We start from the raw sequence: 18,663 nt of genomic DNA on the forward strand, positions 1-18,663 counted from the left end.
TAATGAAGATGATGACCATGGTAAATTTGATGAAGTGGAACCTCTTAATCAGGTAATTGATGTATTAAGTCTAATATTAAAATGTTGTTGCATTCTACTTAATTTTAATTCGAAACGATAACTTTTTATTAACTTTTTTAAGCATACTTAATAAGTTTACTTAATTATAAAACCACATTACATCATATTAAAAGCTCATACGAGCTGTAATGAGAAACTCCTTGAGGATGTGAAAATGAGTTTCGTATTCAATTTTTTTTTTTCATATTCGTTATTCCTCTCGAGATCGCATAACAATTTTTTCGTCACACGTTTCACCTCTAAGTATATATTGACATACAATCCGAACTAAAACTATAAATTCCATACTTTGCCTAAAGATTTATTTTAAGATATTCTCTTAACTTGTCATACGGATTCTGGTTCTGAATGTAATTAGTTATTTGTGCATAGTTCCTTGCAGGTAACCCTATTTCTAGTTGAATCTCAGGTCTCAAATCTACATCATCATGGTTACTTCTTATGACGGTTTTCCTAAAGTACCATGCTATGCATAAATATGCAAGTGAATATAGTCTTGTGCGTTTTACGAGCACTTAAACTACGATATTGCCCATAAATAACAACAAAATTTCTCTTTATAATTCCAAAAGCATGTTCCACATCATTTTGGCAATCCATTTGTCTACAAAGTAATTCACCGACAAGGGGATGACGGTAACACTGAACTAAGGTTGACCGTTTTGGATAAACCCCATAAACTACCCATGAGTGTGTTGATAGTAATTGATTGTGAAATGGACTTTAGGAAAAATTCCGTACTTAAGATCTTTAAACAGAGGCGATTTGTGCAAAATATATATGTCATCTTGTGAACCCGGAAGACCAGAAAAAACGTGTCATATCCAACAATCATAAGAAGCAACAACTTCAAAGATAACAATTGGTTTTGGGTAATGACCCTTATACTGACCGACCTAATAAGTAGGGCATCTTGTTCATACCCAATGCATATAGTCAAGACTACCTAGCATTCTTGGAAATCCCATATCCTTGTTTTGCTTTAATATTTCTCTAACATCTTCCTCGGTTGGTGTTCGTAAATCTGTTGGACAAAAATGATTGATCATTTGTTAGAGCATATATTTGAACTCACCAAGCGTTGGTATTTCAAGTTTGGTTGTCATATTTTAGTATCAAAACCCATCTAGAGTAGCTTGATTAAATACTAGAGTCAACTTCGTTTAGGTAGACTAGAAAGTCTAGGAATGTTGAGACATACAAGTATTACTCCGAAGACCTGAAAAATATGAAGAAGTAACAAACTACAACAACAAAATCATCATTCCTCTTGAGGTTAGAAATATTGACTTGAAATGTTTCATTCCTAACGTATCTTTCAAGTCGTGCTATATTGAGAATATAACTGCGAAGTTGTATATATTGTACGCATTGTATATTACTCTACTTATGTGACATGATCATCATTATAGTATGATCATAATATTAGGGAATTAGACTACGAAGTGTAACGCTTATCTTTTGAACTTCGTATATATGACATCGACATAATCTTGTATATATTATTATGATTATATGAATGGGTTATGGTGAAAATTTCATCCTAGGAAACAATGTTTTACATTTGTTTAAAGGAAACACATTAATGAACTTCATTAGTGAATCGAAAGGGAAATCATTAGGCTTATTGGTCCGGCTATTCATTGCATATCTATAGATGACCAATATGTGTGATATGGTAGAACCGATCTTAACTTTATTATATATCTTAGTATAACTGTCTGACTTATAATTTGGTATGACTGGTTTTTATTAATTGGTGTGACCGATCCTAAGTAATCACCATGTGAGGGTATGATCGATCCTTGTAATTGGTGTGACCGATCCTAGTAATAGGTGTGACCGATCATGAGTATATGTAACCGATCCTTGTAATTGGTGTAACCGTTCCTGGTAACTATGTGACTGATCATAAGTAATACCATGTATATATGGAACCGATCCTTGTAACTGGTGTAACCGATCCTAGTGAATGGTGTGACCGATCACAAGTATTTTTGTAATTAGGTATAACCAATCCCAGTGATCGGCAGAACCGATTGAATCCATGTATGTGATTTGGTATTTGATCAATCACATAGTAGTCTTGGAATACAGGTGAAACTATTCTAAACTTATTTGGAAGTGTGGTATAACCGATTCCAAGAATGCAAATCCATGTATATATGAAATAAGGATTTGCAATGAAAATATGTCAACATCTTTGAACACGAACAATAACTCTTATCATTTATTGTTCAAAGATATTCCTTAGTACTCAAGGAGATCCTGTGCCGAAATAAATTGAGAATCTTTTAATTAAGGTTTTTGGTTTTGTATGTTTTAATTGCCAGAAATTAAATGCATATCTCTAGAGAATAAAAATTAGTAATGTCCATTTATTAATTGGAGATTTTCCAATTGAGAGATTTTGGAAATATTGGACAAAGCATTTATTGGAATTAAGAAAACCGAATGGAGCATTCATTTCATATCTTGAGAATAATTTCTTTTTTGGAAATTTTTTGGTGTCCAAACATCCTTGATCTATAAATACTTAAGTTTGCATTTCTAGCAAACCATCCTAAGAGCCAGGCAAACTTCATTATACATCGTTTCTGGTGGAGCCGTTTATTCCGTGAGGAAAGTATCGTAATTAGGTGAAATCTCTTACGACCGCTCGTTTAAAGACTTTTGTGAGATCAAGAAGCTCTACAAGTACCGTTGGTGGGAAACTAGATAATTACAGTGTTATTAGTTTTCATTGATTTGATTGACTAATGGTTGTTGAAACTTTGATTGCACCTAGTTTGTTTATTCTTGAGAATCTTCTCTTCTGATGTAAGATTCACTCAAACTAGATCGAAGTATCGACGAGATCTTAGAACTGTCGTTAGATCTAAAGACATCTTATGATAATCCATTGTTAACAGACTACGTTCTGTGCGTGACTAATCACAAGAGATTCAAGTAGTGTTGTGCAGGTTTATTGAAGATTAAAGAAGATTTGAAGACGAAGAAGGTTTCTTATTGATTTTTGTATCTTGTGAATTGTGTGCATAAACCTTGATCGTCTGGGATCCAATTAGAATCAAATTTATTCGATTGATTAGTTGCGTGAGATTGACATTCTCAATATATCTCTTTGAGATTTATTTTGATTGAGTGCGAATCTATACTTGACTATTTCAGTAGTTAAAGTTAGATTGATCTAACTAGACAAATGAGTTTATTAGATTAAGCGGAGGAGCCTTTGTCAAAAACTAATCTATATCTCGTAGCAAAGATTGATTAGAGTGGTTACCAAACAAATTCTTCCTTTGCTGTTTGGAATATGATCAAAGGACTTGCTATTCACATGCTCTAGAAGTCGAAGGCGCATGGATACCGAGGGAACTAAGTAGCTAGGGGTAGTATGCCTGGTCTCAACTATACGAAGTTGGTTTAGATTTTGTATAGTGGCTTAATTCTGAGAGTATTCAAAACTGGACTAGGTCCCGGAGTTTTTCTGCATCTGCGGTTTTCTCGTAAACAAAATCTTGTTGTGTCTTTTACTTTTATTTCCATATTATAATTGTTTATTATAATAAAGTAAAATACACATACGTTAACCTAGCAGTACTTGATAGTGATCCTATAGAGTTTGGTTATAACCGAACCTATTATCAAGTAACATACTTCGTTGTTGTTTGTGTCTCGATTTTGTATCCATAGTGAATCACACAAGTTATCTTGTTGTCATATTGTCTCGATCTTGTATCCATAGACGATCACAGGAAGTGTGAACCGAATTGTTATATTGTCTCGACTCTATCCATAGACGATCACTTTCGGTAGAGGACTTATAGGTTGAAACAAAGAGATTGTGGTGTATTTGGGTACCCTCGTCTTTTCATCATTACCTCGCTAAACAATGAAAGATACTTGTATGAAGTTTTTTTGCCCATGCAAAGATACCCGTCGTTCAAATTCGCAGGTTTGCCGTAATCTAGAATCCTTAGAGCCGAAGTAATCATTTTTTCTTCAGGACTATGACTCTAATATGCGTGTATCAAATTGATAACTAAATTGAGTATCTACCTGACAAAGCTCATTGATAATCTTTATCACAAAGTGCCTGGCATGTGGAATCGACGTTGCAAATCTTGAACAGAGTAACAAAAATAGGAAGAAGATGATTGTACATCAACTTCTGGTGGAAACCGTTCTTTCCGTCGCTCGATATGTATATCTTCTTGTGAATGCTTCTTTTGGTTCTAGAGTTCTAGATAATTCGCCCAAGTGTATCAACATCATAGTGCTGTTTAGTTCTCTATCTTATTATCAACTTGTTGCAATATCGGAACATGCTTTTCTTGTTATGATTTAAACCGATCTATATGAATTTGCATCTCTTCATTAGAATAAACCATTGATTATGAGATTTAAAGTAAGTAATGGAGAATACAAGTAAAAAAAAATAGGTAAATAGTGTAAAATACATGTAATACTGGGTGTGAGTAAATTGATGAAGTATGTGGCATATATTTAAAGATGAAATAGCGGGCAAAATAACCATCGAGTGATGGAATCTCCAACTCCATCGATCTCCTCTATCACAAATGATATACGTCAGACCGTTCGATCACGATTCTATTGCTTAGCCCTTTTTTCCATAGTGACGCGGCTGGTTTGTCAGCCACTTTTCCATAGTGACGCGGCTGGTTTGTCACGCCACCTGATGTAACAAATGGAAAATTTTGTCATTGTGCTTAGGCTAAGTCTTATGGGCTAAATTGAGCTGCTAGATTATCAGAAATGTGTTACAATTCAAAAAAAAAAGTGTTGTCTATTTGTTAACACTAGTTCTCTCTCCTAGCATTTCCTCGCAGGTGAACTAGCAACTAGATAGTTACGATGAATCATTCAGCGCTGGGAGATTTACTTTTTGATCTGACGACTGAGATTTAAAGCGCTGAACCCAACTGACATGGACTGCTAATTTAGTTGTCAGATTAACGCTCCTATAAGACTTAAATAGTTGTCCTAGCTGACGTGGATTACCAATCTAGCTGCTAGATTAGCACCCCATAAGACTTAGCCTTAGGAACTAGCTGTATGATGTGAATTTGCTTGTTATGTAATACAAGCTTCCTTCGATTATAAAAGAAAGAAAAAGTGCTTCCTCGGATCGGCACGATTCTTGGCTCTTGGCCCGTTTGAGTTTAATGTATTTAGGGCTGCACATGGGTCGGTTTTGTCCTCACCCACCACCCAACCCACTGATGGCGGGTAACAGAAGTTGTCACCCGCAACCGACCCAACATCACAATGGTTCGGTTTTCACCCGACCCACATTACGGCGGGTTGGGTCGGGTGGGGGTGGGTTACCCACCGTAACATAAAATTAACATTACAGATTTACAGTAATACAGTTACAGTTACTGACAAAGTGTTTACTTAAAAGTGTTTACATATTAAAAATCCAGAGAAGTAAGAAGTTGATGCAAAGTTGCAAACTCCAAAGTGATAAAGCTAACAATAACAAGAACAGGGTTCAATTTTTCAAAGCTCAAAAGATAAAAGAGTGCATTACTATTGAGTATTGCCTACTATACTAAAGTCTAAGATCATATAAAGCGATCAGCAGCGACCAACAGAAATGATGTGGATGTTTTACCTCTGAATGCGCTGAAAGCCTGAAATAAAACGAAGTATGTAAATTAGTTACAATAACAAAGATGAGACAGACAAACAATGAACTCAGAAAGATCAAGCTACTGACAATGACCCTTGGCGTCTACCTTTTCTAAGCCAATAGGAATCAATCATCTATGACGACGTAAGAAGCAACAAGGTCACCAAATAGCTCTGCAAGAGAAATGAACAATTAGAATGAATGAAAGGGCAGATGAATTTCTTGAAACAAGTAAAATAGCTCTGCAAGCGAAATGAGCATTTTAGTTTATCCATCCACAACAACAGCAAGTACTATCATACGGGATAAAAACCTTTACACATTCAAAGACCCATAAATCTCCACAATCTGGAAGTTTAACTTTTAGTACAGGATGCAATTTTGCCAGAAATGTAAAATTCAGCAAGTCATTGGTTTCTATCATAAGACATACAAGCCTAACTCTACGTATTTCTTAATCAAATTCAGCAAGTCATTGGTTGCTTAGTTAGCTCATCTTTCAACAAGGGCATCCATAAACAACAGTTGAGCAGCAATTCCAAATAAAAATGTACAAGTACTAAACCAATTTCGAAGTGGATATCTGATAAAACTCACAGTGTCATGGAAAACAATAGAGCCAAGGAAAATTTAGACATACCAAGTTGTGGCTTTATTGTTGTCTTCAAGACTCAAACTTAGAAACCACACAAACCTAAAGTAATGAAAGACATGCCAACACCATCAAAGCCAATGCAGAGGAAACAACAACAATTTATAGAAGCATGCTAACTGAATACAGAGACAAAATTAGAGACATCAATACAGAGACAAAATCAAACCAATATTGAAAGCATTAACACATGCATGCTAACTGAATCATTGTTGATGACTGACCTATATCTGTTTCAGTAGACAAAGTAATCAATGAACCTTTGTTTTTCAATTCCAAGACTTTCGGTCTTCTTCAATTCTAATCCAACTACCATGCGCACAACAGCTAGCACACGAACATTTCCATATCTGTAACAAAAAAAATAATCAATGAATCAAACAAGAGACTGAAATTGAAATCACCAGTAACCTAATTGAAATAAAAAACAAGTAAGTCATCACACCCTAACTGAAATAAGCATAGTATAAGCACTCAGATTACATAAAGCAGATAAACCCCAAACTAAAACTAAAAAACAACACCCTAAACAGATAAACCCTAAATTGAAAATCACAAGAAATCACATAATCAAAAAATTACAAGTTTACAACGGTTCCTAGTCTTACCTTCCGTTATTGGTTTGCTTCTGGTGATGCCGGTGATCCACAAGGCGAATCTGATTTCACAGTTGAGAGTCTGAGACTGAGCGAAGAAAAAAGAATGGAGTCTGAGAAGGAGAGAAGAGGCGGAAGAGAAGGGTTTCGTGAAAAATGCGATTAGGTTAGGTCTTTTACTCAATCACTTCAACGGCTGCGATAATTCATTCTAGGTTAGAATTAAATAATCTAAGGGTTAGGAATCCTATGTTAGTTTTGGGCGGGTGGGTGGATCGGTTCGGGTGACGGAAGTTTCTACCTGCAACCGACCCAACATACGGTGGGTTCTGGCGTGCCTCACCCATAATCGACCCATGCCTAGATGGGTTGAATCGGGTGCGGGTATTTTCCGACGGGTGTGGGTTGGGTCGGCGGGTTGGGTCGTATGTGCAGCCCTAAATGTATTACAATTTACACCTCGCGGAGTCCCATTAAACCCTTTCCAACATTCTGAAACACCAAAACCCTTTAAATCAATATATCCGTCAGTTCTTTTCTTTTCTTTTCAAATTCTGATACCTGGAGTTACAGCTTTTCTCACCGGTTTCCGGTAAGACTTTCAATTCCTTTCTTTATCTGCTGTGCTATTTCCTTAAGATTTATTCCACATGATCATCTACATAGTTTCAAACATTCTGAGATTTTAGGATTAGGGTTTTGGTCCAAATATTCAATCTGATACTTTGTTTTTTCTTTATTTAGTTCAAAAAATCTTGTTAGCAAATCTCTTTTAAGCTGAATAAGAATATCATGTTTGCTTCAGGTAATAGTATAATGCAATCGTTGAATAGAGGAACTCCTCATGGTGTTGCAATATCTCCATTGCCAAACCAAAGAATTACAGTTTATTCCAATCTCATTAGGTTTTCCTCCTCCCCATTCAAACTTCCCAGCACACGCTCACTTCCATTGTCAAGATTGAAAGTTTGTAGTTCCATGAAATTCATCCCTAATGTTGCGAAACAGACTTCTACTTCGATGATCACTGAAACAAGTTCACTAATTCCTTATAAAATTGGACTACTTGTTAAAGTTATTATAGCCTTTGGTCTTTTGAGAGTGGGTTTAGAGCTGATTCATAAACTTTTAAGGTGGGACTTCCTAGATGTTAATGACCTGATAACAACTCAATTTGATGGAAGAGAAATCTTTGGATTTGTTGAAAGAAAAGAATTGTTTGGTATAACAGTTAAGATGAATGATGGAGAACGGGTTTTTATTTCAAAACGAAAATCAAATGGTGTTATCACCAAGTTTGATCATCAAGTGAAGAATGGAGAGCTTGTTAATTGGAGATTTACAACGGAGCTGGAGGTTGAAATGAGTCGGGTTGAGAGAATTAAGAAAGAAATCTGTAAGATCTTGGAAGAGGACAAAGATTTGGAGCAAGAAGATTCTTTTGTCGTCGAATATCACTTTGATTTTCCTAATAGAAGAGTAGTGGTACGTAATTTAGGTTTTGACATTTGTTTCTGAAGTTAAATTATCTGGAATTAGATTTATTGATTGCTTTTTTTTGTTTTTGTTTTTGCAGTTGCTAGTGTCCAGCTTTACCAAGACTGACACACATGAGGATTACTTCGCAGTTAGAGTACGTCTTTCTATCCATTCTCATGAATATGATTCATTAGTCTTTAGGTTATTAGTTGACAAATGATAAGATAAAATATACTCATCTCTATGTTTTCCTGAGCTTCCCTCACATTTTGTGTCTGAGAAACTTCTGAACACTGGGAACAAAATGCTCCTCCATGAGTAAATTTCCTTGATTGTAAATTTTATTTTCCAACTTTAAAACGCTACGTTAAAGTAGTAGTTCTAGTAGAGCATAGTAACATAGACGGAAAGAAGGAGATACGGGGAATGAGGACTATTAATCTTTTAATTCACGGTTGATCGGATAATGAGACATAGATCCACTAGTAACAGTGATACTTCTTTGTGTTGTATTCCACTCAGTACCAAGTCAGATTGATATCTATCAAAATTCAGAAGCATACCAGTCAGGAATTAAGCACTCAAATTAATGTAAACTGCATTCTAGATTTCGTACACAGTATCTTCTATAGCGTAACCCATTTATATGTAGTTGTTCAATTTCTAGCTACGGTATGTAGTTGTTATTATAAAGCATTTTATTGAGTATTGTGACTCTTCCACATTAATCAGCTGAAGGTCGAACTTTAGCATCACTTAGGAAGTTCATGATAGTTTAATAAGCGCACAGTGAGCATGTTCAAGCGTTACCAGGTAAGAAATAATGTTAGCATAATGAGAATGTGATACCAAGTGAACGACATTTTATTGCACAAGTATTCGTTGAAATTTGTTTGTCGCTTTATGTTCACATAGATCGTCATTGTTTCTTAAATGTTGATAAGTGGATCTGGGGATATGCAAACATGTTTTATGGTCACATTTGATGTTCTTTTATGACATGTGGCCTGTGTTGTTCACTATGGTTATTTTGCTTATCAGGATGCCTTGCTTCTAAAATTGCGTAAGCTTATTCACACTACTAGCTAGTTCTACAGCAGAATTGCTTCTTCCATCTCATAATCATCAAGTTAAGGCGATATCTCCTCTTTACAGTGAGGGTTTTGTACATTTAACTGTCTCTCGATCTCTCTTTATCTGTAATATTACTTTCTTTCTGTTCATTTTCTTGGGGGTGTAAATAATTTTTAGGATAGCTTAGAATCATGCGAGAAAATCATTTGTCGTCCTCTCAGTAAGTTGTGATTTGCTTCAGACATAGAATATCGGTCAATTTTTAAATGCGAGTAAAAAAATACTATCATCGCCTTAGACTTATCCTTGCTTTGAATTGTAAATTGTAGCGTTGCTTTTGTTGCTGGTCTCTTTCTCTCTCTCTCTCAAAGGTTGCCTCTTTTGAAAAACATAATATTTGTGTATGATTAAAGATACAACCTGTTCAAATACGAGCTTGTTCCTTGCCTTCCTTATGGACCCAAACAAACAAAAACTGCTCTCTCTGTTTTTTTTTTTTTTTGTTTTTGTTTTTTTTTAGTAAAAGACTATTCGGTAAGCAAAAAGATGGCTCGAGGCAAGAAATATTGAGGAAGCAAACGCTCACAAATCATTTCAGTATGGTAGTAGGGAGAGCACGAAAAAAAAAGGGAAAGCAGGAAAAAGAAAAGAAAAAGGGAGAGCACCGAATTTTATATAGGACAAACTGAAATTCGGTACCCTTTAAAGAAATTTGAAGTCGAATAACAAAGAAAAATAGAAGAACTGAATATATTTATTCATAAGCTTTACTATTCTATCTTCATGAGACTATTTCATATGACTTCTAATAGATTTTTGCCAAGAAAAAGTTTCGAGTCAAGCTTGTCTTGCTAAACATCTCGAAACATGATTCAAGCGTTGGATGTTCAAAGGTCCTTGACAATATTAGTTTGAAAGAATTTATTGTTCAAGAATTAATTTTGTGGATTATTTGAAAATTGTTCGAGCAATGATTTTATCAATTGAGAAGGTTTGAAACATCAAAGAGAGAAATCGAGAACTTCTGTAATTTCGGTTCGGGGTAGGTTGGCGAACCATCTCGCAAACCCCAGATATCTGAGTTCTTGAAATACAGGAAGGTTGGGGAACCCGTTTGCAAACCTTATAGCTCAGAAGGGGACTGTTCACCAACCCCGTTCACGAACCGTGGTGATATGATTTTGGTGACAGGATAACGGTTGGTGAACCCGGTTCGAAAATTGTTGACGTATGAGTTCATGAGCCGCAAAATAGTTGGTGAATAGGGTTCACGAAGTGCTTAACGGTTCATGAACCGTTTTAGCGACAGTCCCAGTGAATATTTAGCAGATGCTCAAATACTTTTCAGCTAACTGAGTGTAAGTGTTACGAATTTGTGAGGCTTGCTAGCTTTGCCTATTGCAAACAGATTCCCAAGCCTTGATCTTTGATCTAAAATAGGCTTATCTGTTAGAGGCAGATTGGTATCAAAAGTCTTCACTTAGGTTGAAGCAAATCTTAGGCTGCTAAGGACATCAACTAAGAGAATCAATTGCGTAGAACCTTGCGAGGTTCAAGAGACGTAAGGAGCGCGACTGTAACTGAATCACTTGAAGGGTGGATCCGGTCTCAACTACATTCCATGGGGAAGTCCGATCGATAGCAGGCTAGTGTCTGTAGCGGCTTAATACAGTTTGGTGTTGAAATCTGGACGAGGTCCCGAGGTTTTTCTGCTATTGTTGTTTCCTCGTTAGCAAAACTTCTGATGTCTTGTGTTTTTCCTTTTCCGTATTATATTGTTTATATTTATAATAGGATTTACACAAGTAATACGTATTCAATTCTAGTACAGTCCATATAATTAAGATCAATTATGAGACTTGTTTCTTGTAGAATTTATCTCGAAAGATAGATAACAAGTTTCATACTTGGCATAATTCAGATCTGATATGACTAGATGGATCGTGTACATTAATTTTTTGGATCATCCAAGTACTATTCTTAACAATCAGGTTCATGGACTCCATTGTCTAAACTTTCTGATTGAGAAGAGATAGAGATATAAACTCTATATACATATATTGTCAAGGATCACTAAGTTGGTTTACTTGCAGTTGTATTAGGTTTTGTCCATACAGGTTGCCGATCGAAAAATTTGGTGGTGTACTTGGTACCCTCTCCTTTTCAGGCTGGATTATATCAACACGCGTGGGACATTGTGGGCTGATATATAGTATCTCTAGTTTAAAACTTCTTTTGCACATGTGAGTTCCCATATCAGATTATTGAAACTTACCAAGTGTTGGTGACAAAGAAAGAAGATGCTACAAACCTATAAGATTTCTGACCAATAATTTTGTGCAACATTGCATAAATAATTATCTCCAAACTTCTTACTAGAAGATTAAAACTCATCTACCCCAAATTGATATCTCTTTGGAAAATAGCTTTTGATCCGGGAAGAAATATCTGTGACAATATTATAATAACATATGATATTGTGGACTATATGAAAAAGACAACAATTTATCCTGGTATTATAGGAGTTAAACTTGATATGGCCAAAGCATTTGATAGAATGAAGTTGTCTTATTCATAGAAGGTTATGGTGAAGCTTGGATCTTTTTCTAAATGGTGCAGCATGATTCACAAATGTTTAAATTCTTCAAAGATATCTTTAATACTGAATGAAACTCCTCTAGATTCTTTCGCACCATCAAGAGGTCTGCGACAAGGAGATTTTATTTCTCCATATCTTTTCAACATTGGAATAGAAGGTTTTAGCAGGCTTCTCAAGACTGCATCTCAACAAAAGATAATTATTCATATCCAACCAGCCTAGCATTACCCTGAAATCACACGCTTGTTCTTTGCAGATGATTGCATCTTTTCCACTAAAGCTACTGATACATTTATTCATAACCTAGATAATATTATTCATAAATTCTCATCTGTCTCGAGGAAACTTATAAATTTGGATAAATCTAGTGTGCACTTCAGCAAAAAATTAAGTCAATAAGCCTGTGAAGAAATCTCTAGGATGTAACTAAAAACGAGAAGGCACCAAGTATACCACAAACTTTTTCGTTCGGCAGTCTGTATGGACTAAACCTAATAAAATCACAAGTAAGTCAAAGAAAAGACACTTGAAGAATATCGTAAATAGAGTTTTTCTCTTTCTCTTCCTAAATCAATATGTTCAAACCTAAGGTTCGTGAACCTGATTGTGTAGACGATTTCAAGGATGATTTTAAAAATCAATATCCAAGATCAATCTAGTCTTATATGAGTTCAGAGAATCTGAATTCTAACAAGCATGAAACTTGCAATCTATCTTTCAAGATATGAATTCATAAAGAATAAATCTTGTTTTTTATCTCAAATAATAAGGACTTAAACTATCTAAATTCATTATGTACTACTAGTATTATTCTGATTATAAAAATAAACAATGTAATGAGGAAAATGAAAAACACAAGATACCAGAAATTTTGTTAACGAGAAAAACTGCACCTGCAGAAAAAACCTCAGGTCCTCCTCCATCTTGGAACACCATATTGTATCAAACTGATATAGACACTAGCCTACTATCAGACTTCGGACTTGAATGTAGCAGAGACCAAGTTAAAACTCCAAGCAATTCAGATGTAATCGTGTTCCTTACGTCACTTGAACCTTGCAAGATTTTACCCACTTGATTCCCTTAGCTGCTACAAACACTAGCCTACTATCAGACTTCAGACTGGAATGTAGATGAGACCGAGTTAACACTCCAAGAAATTCGGATGCAATCGTGTTCCTTACATCCCTTGAACCTTGCAAGATTTTACCAACTTGATTCTCTTAGATGTCGTTCTTTACAACCTAAGAGTTCCTTCAACCTCAGCGAAGACTTTTGATACCTATATTCCTCTATTAAACAATCGTAGTCCAAGACTTGACTTTAGTAGACTAGAAATAAATATATAGTTTTATACATCAAACAATGATAACGAGCTTGAGATAACAAAGCTTGGGAGTTTGACCAAGTTCTAACAGGTCCCAATGAAAAAGGTGAATCTAGAATATACTTATTTGGGAGTTAACTTGTTTACTTCAAGAAACAAGAAAAATTGCTTCAACAAACCGATTGATAAAATGAATTTATGCTTCAAAAATAACAAGGAAAGCTCATAAATCAAACTGGAAGGACAATCTAGATTAAACCTACCCTTGGGGTTGTTTCTCAATACCAAGTGAGTGTATTGAATATGCGTGATAATATGTTGCTAAGATAAATAGCATACATAGAAATACTTTTTGAGAAAATAAGTAAATAGAGGTTTCTGTCTTAAAACATGAAGAGAAATATGTTTTCCTAAGAGATATGGGGGTTTGGGTTTCAAAGACACTATGAAATTCAATCTAGCTTTAGTGGCAAAGCTATCCCGAAAAATTGTAAATGAAGAAGATGCAAAATGGTTTAAACTTCTAAGACCTAAGTACTTTAAAGATAAAGATCCTCTCACAAATTCTCTTACCACAAAAGGAACTTAGATATGGTAGAGCATACAAAAAGGATTGGAGATCATAAAGAAGCATTAAAAATGGGAAGTAGGAGATGGATCTGCAATAAAGTTATATCAACATAAATGGATCCCAAAAATTGGGGCAATGATCTTCAACAGAACACAAACAATGGAAATCCGAATTTGAAGGTGGAAGATTTAATAGATTACAATTCTCACTCTTTGAAAATAGCTGTCATCAATAATCTTTTCAGCCAAGACCAAGCTGAATTTTTTTTAGTAATATATCTTATTGAATGATCTATGGATAATCAAAGATTCCTCACTAAGTGCGGTAAGTTTACTACAAACTCTACCTACAAAGAACTGTAAAACAAGGATATATACTTCAAGCATCACCAAAACCATCAGATGCCTGTAAAAGATTGGCTCAGATTATATCACACTGAACTGCCTCATAAAATATAAAAATTCTTATGAAAATGCTGCCATAATATCCTTCTTGGGAATGCTAAGACAGGAAAGTTCATGAAGGGCATACCTTTTACATGTCCTTTGTGTAACATTGAAGATGAAAATGCTTCTCACCTGCTCATGAAATGCAGTTATGCCAAAGTGATATGTTTTGGAGTTTCATATGCTTTGCACCATTCTTTGAATAATTACAAGACTGGACTAAATCATGGTTTGATCAAGAAGACACTCTTGAAGCTTAAAATCCTTAGCTAAGAAATTTGATGGCAGTAACAATGTGGCACATCTGGAAATCAACACGTGACAAAGTCTTTGAGGATAAGTTGCATCATTTATAGAATTAAAAGTTTTTGCAGTTACTATGAAATAAATAACTACATCTTAGTTGAAATGAATGTCCATATTCAACAGAATTAGCAAAATGAAAACTGACTTAACTTAAAATCGATGCATTCATTCTTACTGAATTTGCTAATGTTGGTTATGCTCTTATCCTGCGTGATTATGAAGGTTCTTTTGTGGGGGATATGGATTACGTATCAAGATCTAGAGATATAAAACAAGGAGAATCTCTAGAACAACTAAAAGCTTTCCAGTGGATTCATCAGTTGGGTCTTAATCAGGTGATTATCGAATGAGATAATCAGAAAGTTGTAAAGGCTGTAGTGGAGAAATTACAAATTTTCAGGGGAAGACCAGAAGTTCTTAACAGAACATTAGTCCAGATTATATAAGTTAGGTAGTTTGTGGTTCAGTTTGGTAGAATGCAGTTGTAATTAAGCAGCAGATAAAGACTAGCTAAGGATGATAAAACTAGTATTAAGTTTCAAACTTGGTGGAATGATCCTCTGAATCTTGTTTGTAATATCTCTAGTAGGGACAATATGTAACTGAGACATGTGCTCCTAGTCTGGAGGTGTGTCGTATTTGATTTCTTATCCTAACGAATGTTTTCGTTTGCTCAACAAAAAAAAAAAAAAAAGGTTTCGCTCTATATGTGTGGGACGGTTTTGGAGTGGTCCGAAACCACAATTTGTTAAGAATCACTAGAATGACACATGTAAGAGAAGTTTTGGATTCTGAAGCGCTAAGATTTGGACATGGGGACAGTGTATCATTTGTGGGTCTTACCTGAATGTCATGAGACTCGCCAAAAAAGTATTTTATGTTCCAAGTGGTTTTGGAGAATATTTGTTTTACAGTTCATCTACAAATTTTAAACATATATTATGGGTGCGTGAAAAATTAATTATATCCAGAAAACACACGCATCCAGATGAACAAAAACTGATGATACAAAATTATCATGGGAAATTGGTCTTGCAAAATTAGGCTAAACAGAAGCCAAATATTTGATGTAACCACACAAGATTTTATAACAATAGTTTTTTGTTTCTTATGTGAGTATTGAAAATGCGGGGGTCTAAAAACACCACCCAGTATTTCGCTTAGCAGTTAGTATGGACAAACTCGAATATACTTTGAAGAGAATCAACAAGACTCAATCAATTAAAAGTATATCAACGAGTTTATATCTCTCTTATTGATTTTATTTACTCAAGCTAGAACTGCGAGTTCTAATCAAATACAAGGAATAACTTGGATGGTACCAAAGACCAATATCCAAGGATCAATCAATATCAATCAACAACAAAGGTCGGATTTCCAACTGATTGATTCAAACACACAACCTGTATTATTTCAATTATATAAACAAGTATAATGCGGAAATATAAATAACACAGACACCAGAAATTTTGTTAACGAGGAAACCGCAAATGCAGAAAAACCCCGAGACCTAGTCCAGATTGAACACACACTGTATTAAGCCGCTACATACACTAGCCTACTCCAAGCTAACTTCAGACTGGACTGTAGTTGAACCCCAATCAGTCTCCCACTGATCCAAGGTACAGTTGTACTCCCTACGCCTATGATCCCAGCAGGATATTGCGCACTTGATTCCCTTAGCTGATCTCACCCATAACTAAGAGTTGCGACAACCCAAAATCGCAGGCTTTGACAGTAAACAAATATGTCTCACACAGACAAGTCTATCAAAGGATCAATCTGTCTCCCGCAGAAAAACCCTAAAGTTTTTGTTCCGTCTTTTGATAATAATCAAGGTGAACAGGAACCAATTGATAATCCGGTCTTATATTCCTGAAGAACAACCTAGAGTTATCAATCACCTCACAAGAATCTTAATCATATGGTAGCGAAACAAGATGTTGTGGAATCACAAACAATGAGACGAAGATGTTTGTGATTACTTTTTATATCTTTCCTATCGGAGATATCAATCTCAAGCCAATCAATCTGATTGTACTCGTACGATATAAGATGCAAGATCATATCACACAACTACGATAAAAGTAGTATCGGTCTGGCTTCACAATCCCAATGAAGTCTTTAAGTCGTTAACCTGGTTTTAGAAGAAGAAAACCAAAGGTTAAAGGAGAAACGACTCTAGCACGCAAACTAGTATCACACGTAAGGTGTGGGGATTAGTTTTGCAGAGTTGCTAGATGTCCCCTTATATAGTCTTTCAAATCAGGGTTTCTCCTTGGTCACAAAGCAAAATATTCACCATTAGATGAAAACCTGATTTAGATTCAAGCTAATATTTCTCACCCGTTAGATCGAAAACTTAGCTTGTTATACACAAATGAAATGCACGCTTCTAGGTTTGTTAACCGTACCCAAACGTGTACATTGTTGGTTCAACAGTAGTTAACCAAAAGGTTATCCATATGAGCATTTCATACCAACCATATTCTTCTTCACCATAACTAGTTCAAATGACTCATATGAACTAGTTAGAGAGTTGTTCAATTGCAAGGAAATCTTATGTACTACACAAGACACAATTGAAGCAAAGATGATTTGATTCACTCGAATCGGTTCATGAACTTTATATCCACGGTTTGCAAATTGAATTCCTTAGTCTTTATAAGTTTAAGTTCAGAAATCATGTTCAGATATATAACCTTCTTAAGTTCGCACACTAGGTTCACGGACTTAAGCAACCGGGCAGAGTTTACAAACTCCAGCAGAAAATCTCGGCAAAGACTTTCCGCCGGTTCGCGGACTGGTACTCACGCAACTAGTTTGTCAACTCCATCATAATTTCTCGGGATGAGAAGTTCGGAAGTTCGCGGACTTGGCAACAAGCCATTCTTCCGATTTCTCTTGATCAACAAAGTTCGCAAACTTTGGTTCAAGGGATAGGACTTATGCACATATGTGTTTCCACAACAATACTTATGTCCATCATTGGTTATGTAATCTAAACTCTCATTCCAACCATTGAAACATTCTTAGAGGACATTATATAGTTGTTACACTATTTCTCGTCAAAACAATTTTCAAGGTGATTGAAACATATCATGACTTTAGTCACTAGGTAAAGATAAATATGGTCGAAGCGAAACGCTTACCAACACATATTTCGATATATAGATAGGTGAGGTATACTCGGCTCGAAATACCAAATGTGTATAATCTAAGTCTATATATAGCATACGACTTTTTGTCTCAAGAAGTAGGAGATAGAGTAGATAGACTTTCGAGTGACAGATAAGTTCAAGTCTTCACATATCTTTTTGTCGAGAAGTTCCACCGGTTCCTTGAGTAGTTATTCTTCTTGTATGATGAATCGCCATGAAGTCCTTGAGCTCAACTACACTTTCTATCCTAGTCCGAGACTTAGCTATAGTAGACCAGAAATCAAGACTTATAGTTTAGATCACTAACATTGACAAACATGCTTGAGATAGAAACGCATGCGAGTTCGACCGAGCAATGCTCTAACAAGTATGTCCTTGCAAATAGTATGCAATCAGAGCAGTCCTTAACATATAGGAGAGCTAGGGCGAAAAAAAATTAGAGCTTGTTACATTTTGTACTTTTTGGGTTTATATGCATACAAATCAGACAAGGACAGAAACTAACAACTCATTAACAACTTAAGGACTTCTAATATATTTATAACAATATAAAATAAATTGTGATTCCAAGTAAAAAACTCAACAAACGAAAACTTAGAATAGACTAAGCGCTACAAATATAATTTATAAAATATATGTAGCATTTTACATTTTGAAATGCAAAAAGTATCACATAAATCACATATGAGAAACATGAAATTTTATGAGACTTATA

At 35.3% G+C, this 18,663-nt stretch overlaps 1 protein-coding gene across 2 annotated transcripts; it reads left to right on the forward strand.

Annotated features, from left to right (window-relative positions):
• Positions 1-7,479: 7,479 nt before the first annotated feature.
• LOC113361046 lies at positions 7,480-9,861 on the forward strand. 2 transcript variants are annotated; one of them, XM_026604429.1, is made up of 4 exons: positions 7,480-7,577; positions 7,791-8,470; positions 8,562-8,618; positions 9,506-9,861. In XM_026604429.1, the coding sequence occupies exons 2-4, from the start codon at positions 7,802-7,804 to the stop codon at positions 9,551-9,553; spliced, it is 774 nt and encodes a 257-aa protein (XP_026460214.1). In that variant the 5' UTR covers positions 7,480-7,577; positions 7,791-7,801; the 3' UTR covers positions 9,554-9,861. The 2 variants fall into 2 exon arrangements, with proteins under 2 accessions (XP_026460214.1, XP_026460213.1); XM_026604428.1 differs by lacking the exon at positions 7,480-7,577 and having other exon boundaries at positions 7,599-8,470.
• The last annotated feature ends 8,802 nt before the right edge of the window (positions 9,862-18,663 follow it).

Source organism: Papaver somniferum, chromosome 3, assembly GCF_003573695.1.
Source record: "Papaver somniferum cultivar HN1 chromosome 3, ASM357369v1, whole genome shotgun sequence".
Lineage (NCBI taxonomy): Eukaryota > Viridiplantae > Streptophyta > Magnoliopsida > Ranunculales > Papaveraceae > Papaver > Papaver somniferum.

What these genes read in the sequence shown, in the direction of transcription:
- LOC113361046 (XM_026604428.1), top strand. Translation starts at nt 7,778, where the DNA reads ATGTTTGCTTCAGGTAATAGTATAATGCAATCGTTGAATAGAGGAACT. An exon ending in TTCCTAATAGAAGAGTAGTG is followed by an intron (nt 8,471 to 8,561) that starts GTACGTAATTTA and finishes TTGTTTTTGCAG; the next exon opens with TTGCTAGTGTCCAGCTTTAC. An exon ending in AGGATTACTTCGCAGTTAGA is followed by an intron (nt 8,619 to 9,505) that starts GTACGTCTTTCT and finishes TTTGCTTATCAG; the next exon opens with GATGCCTTGCTTCTAAAATT.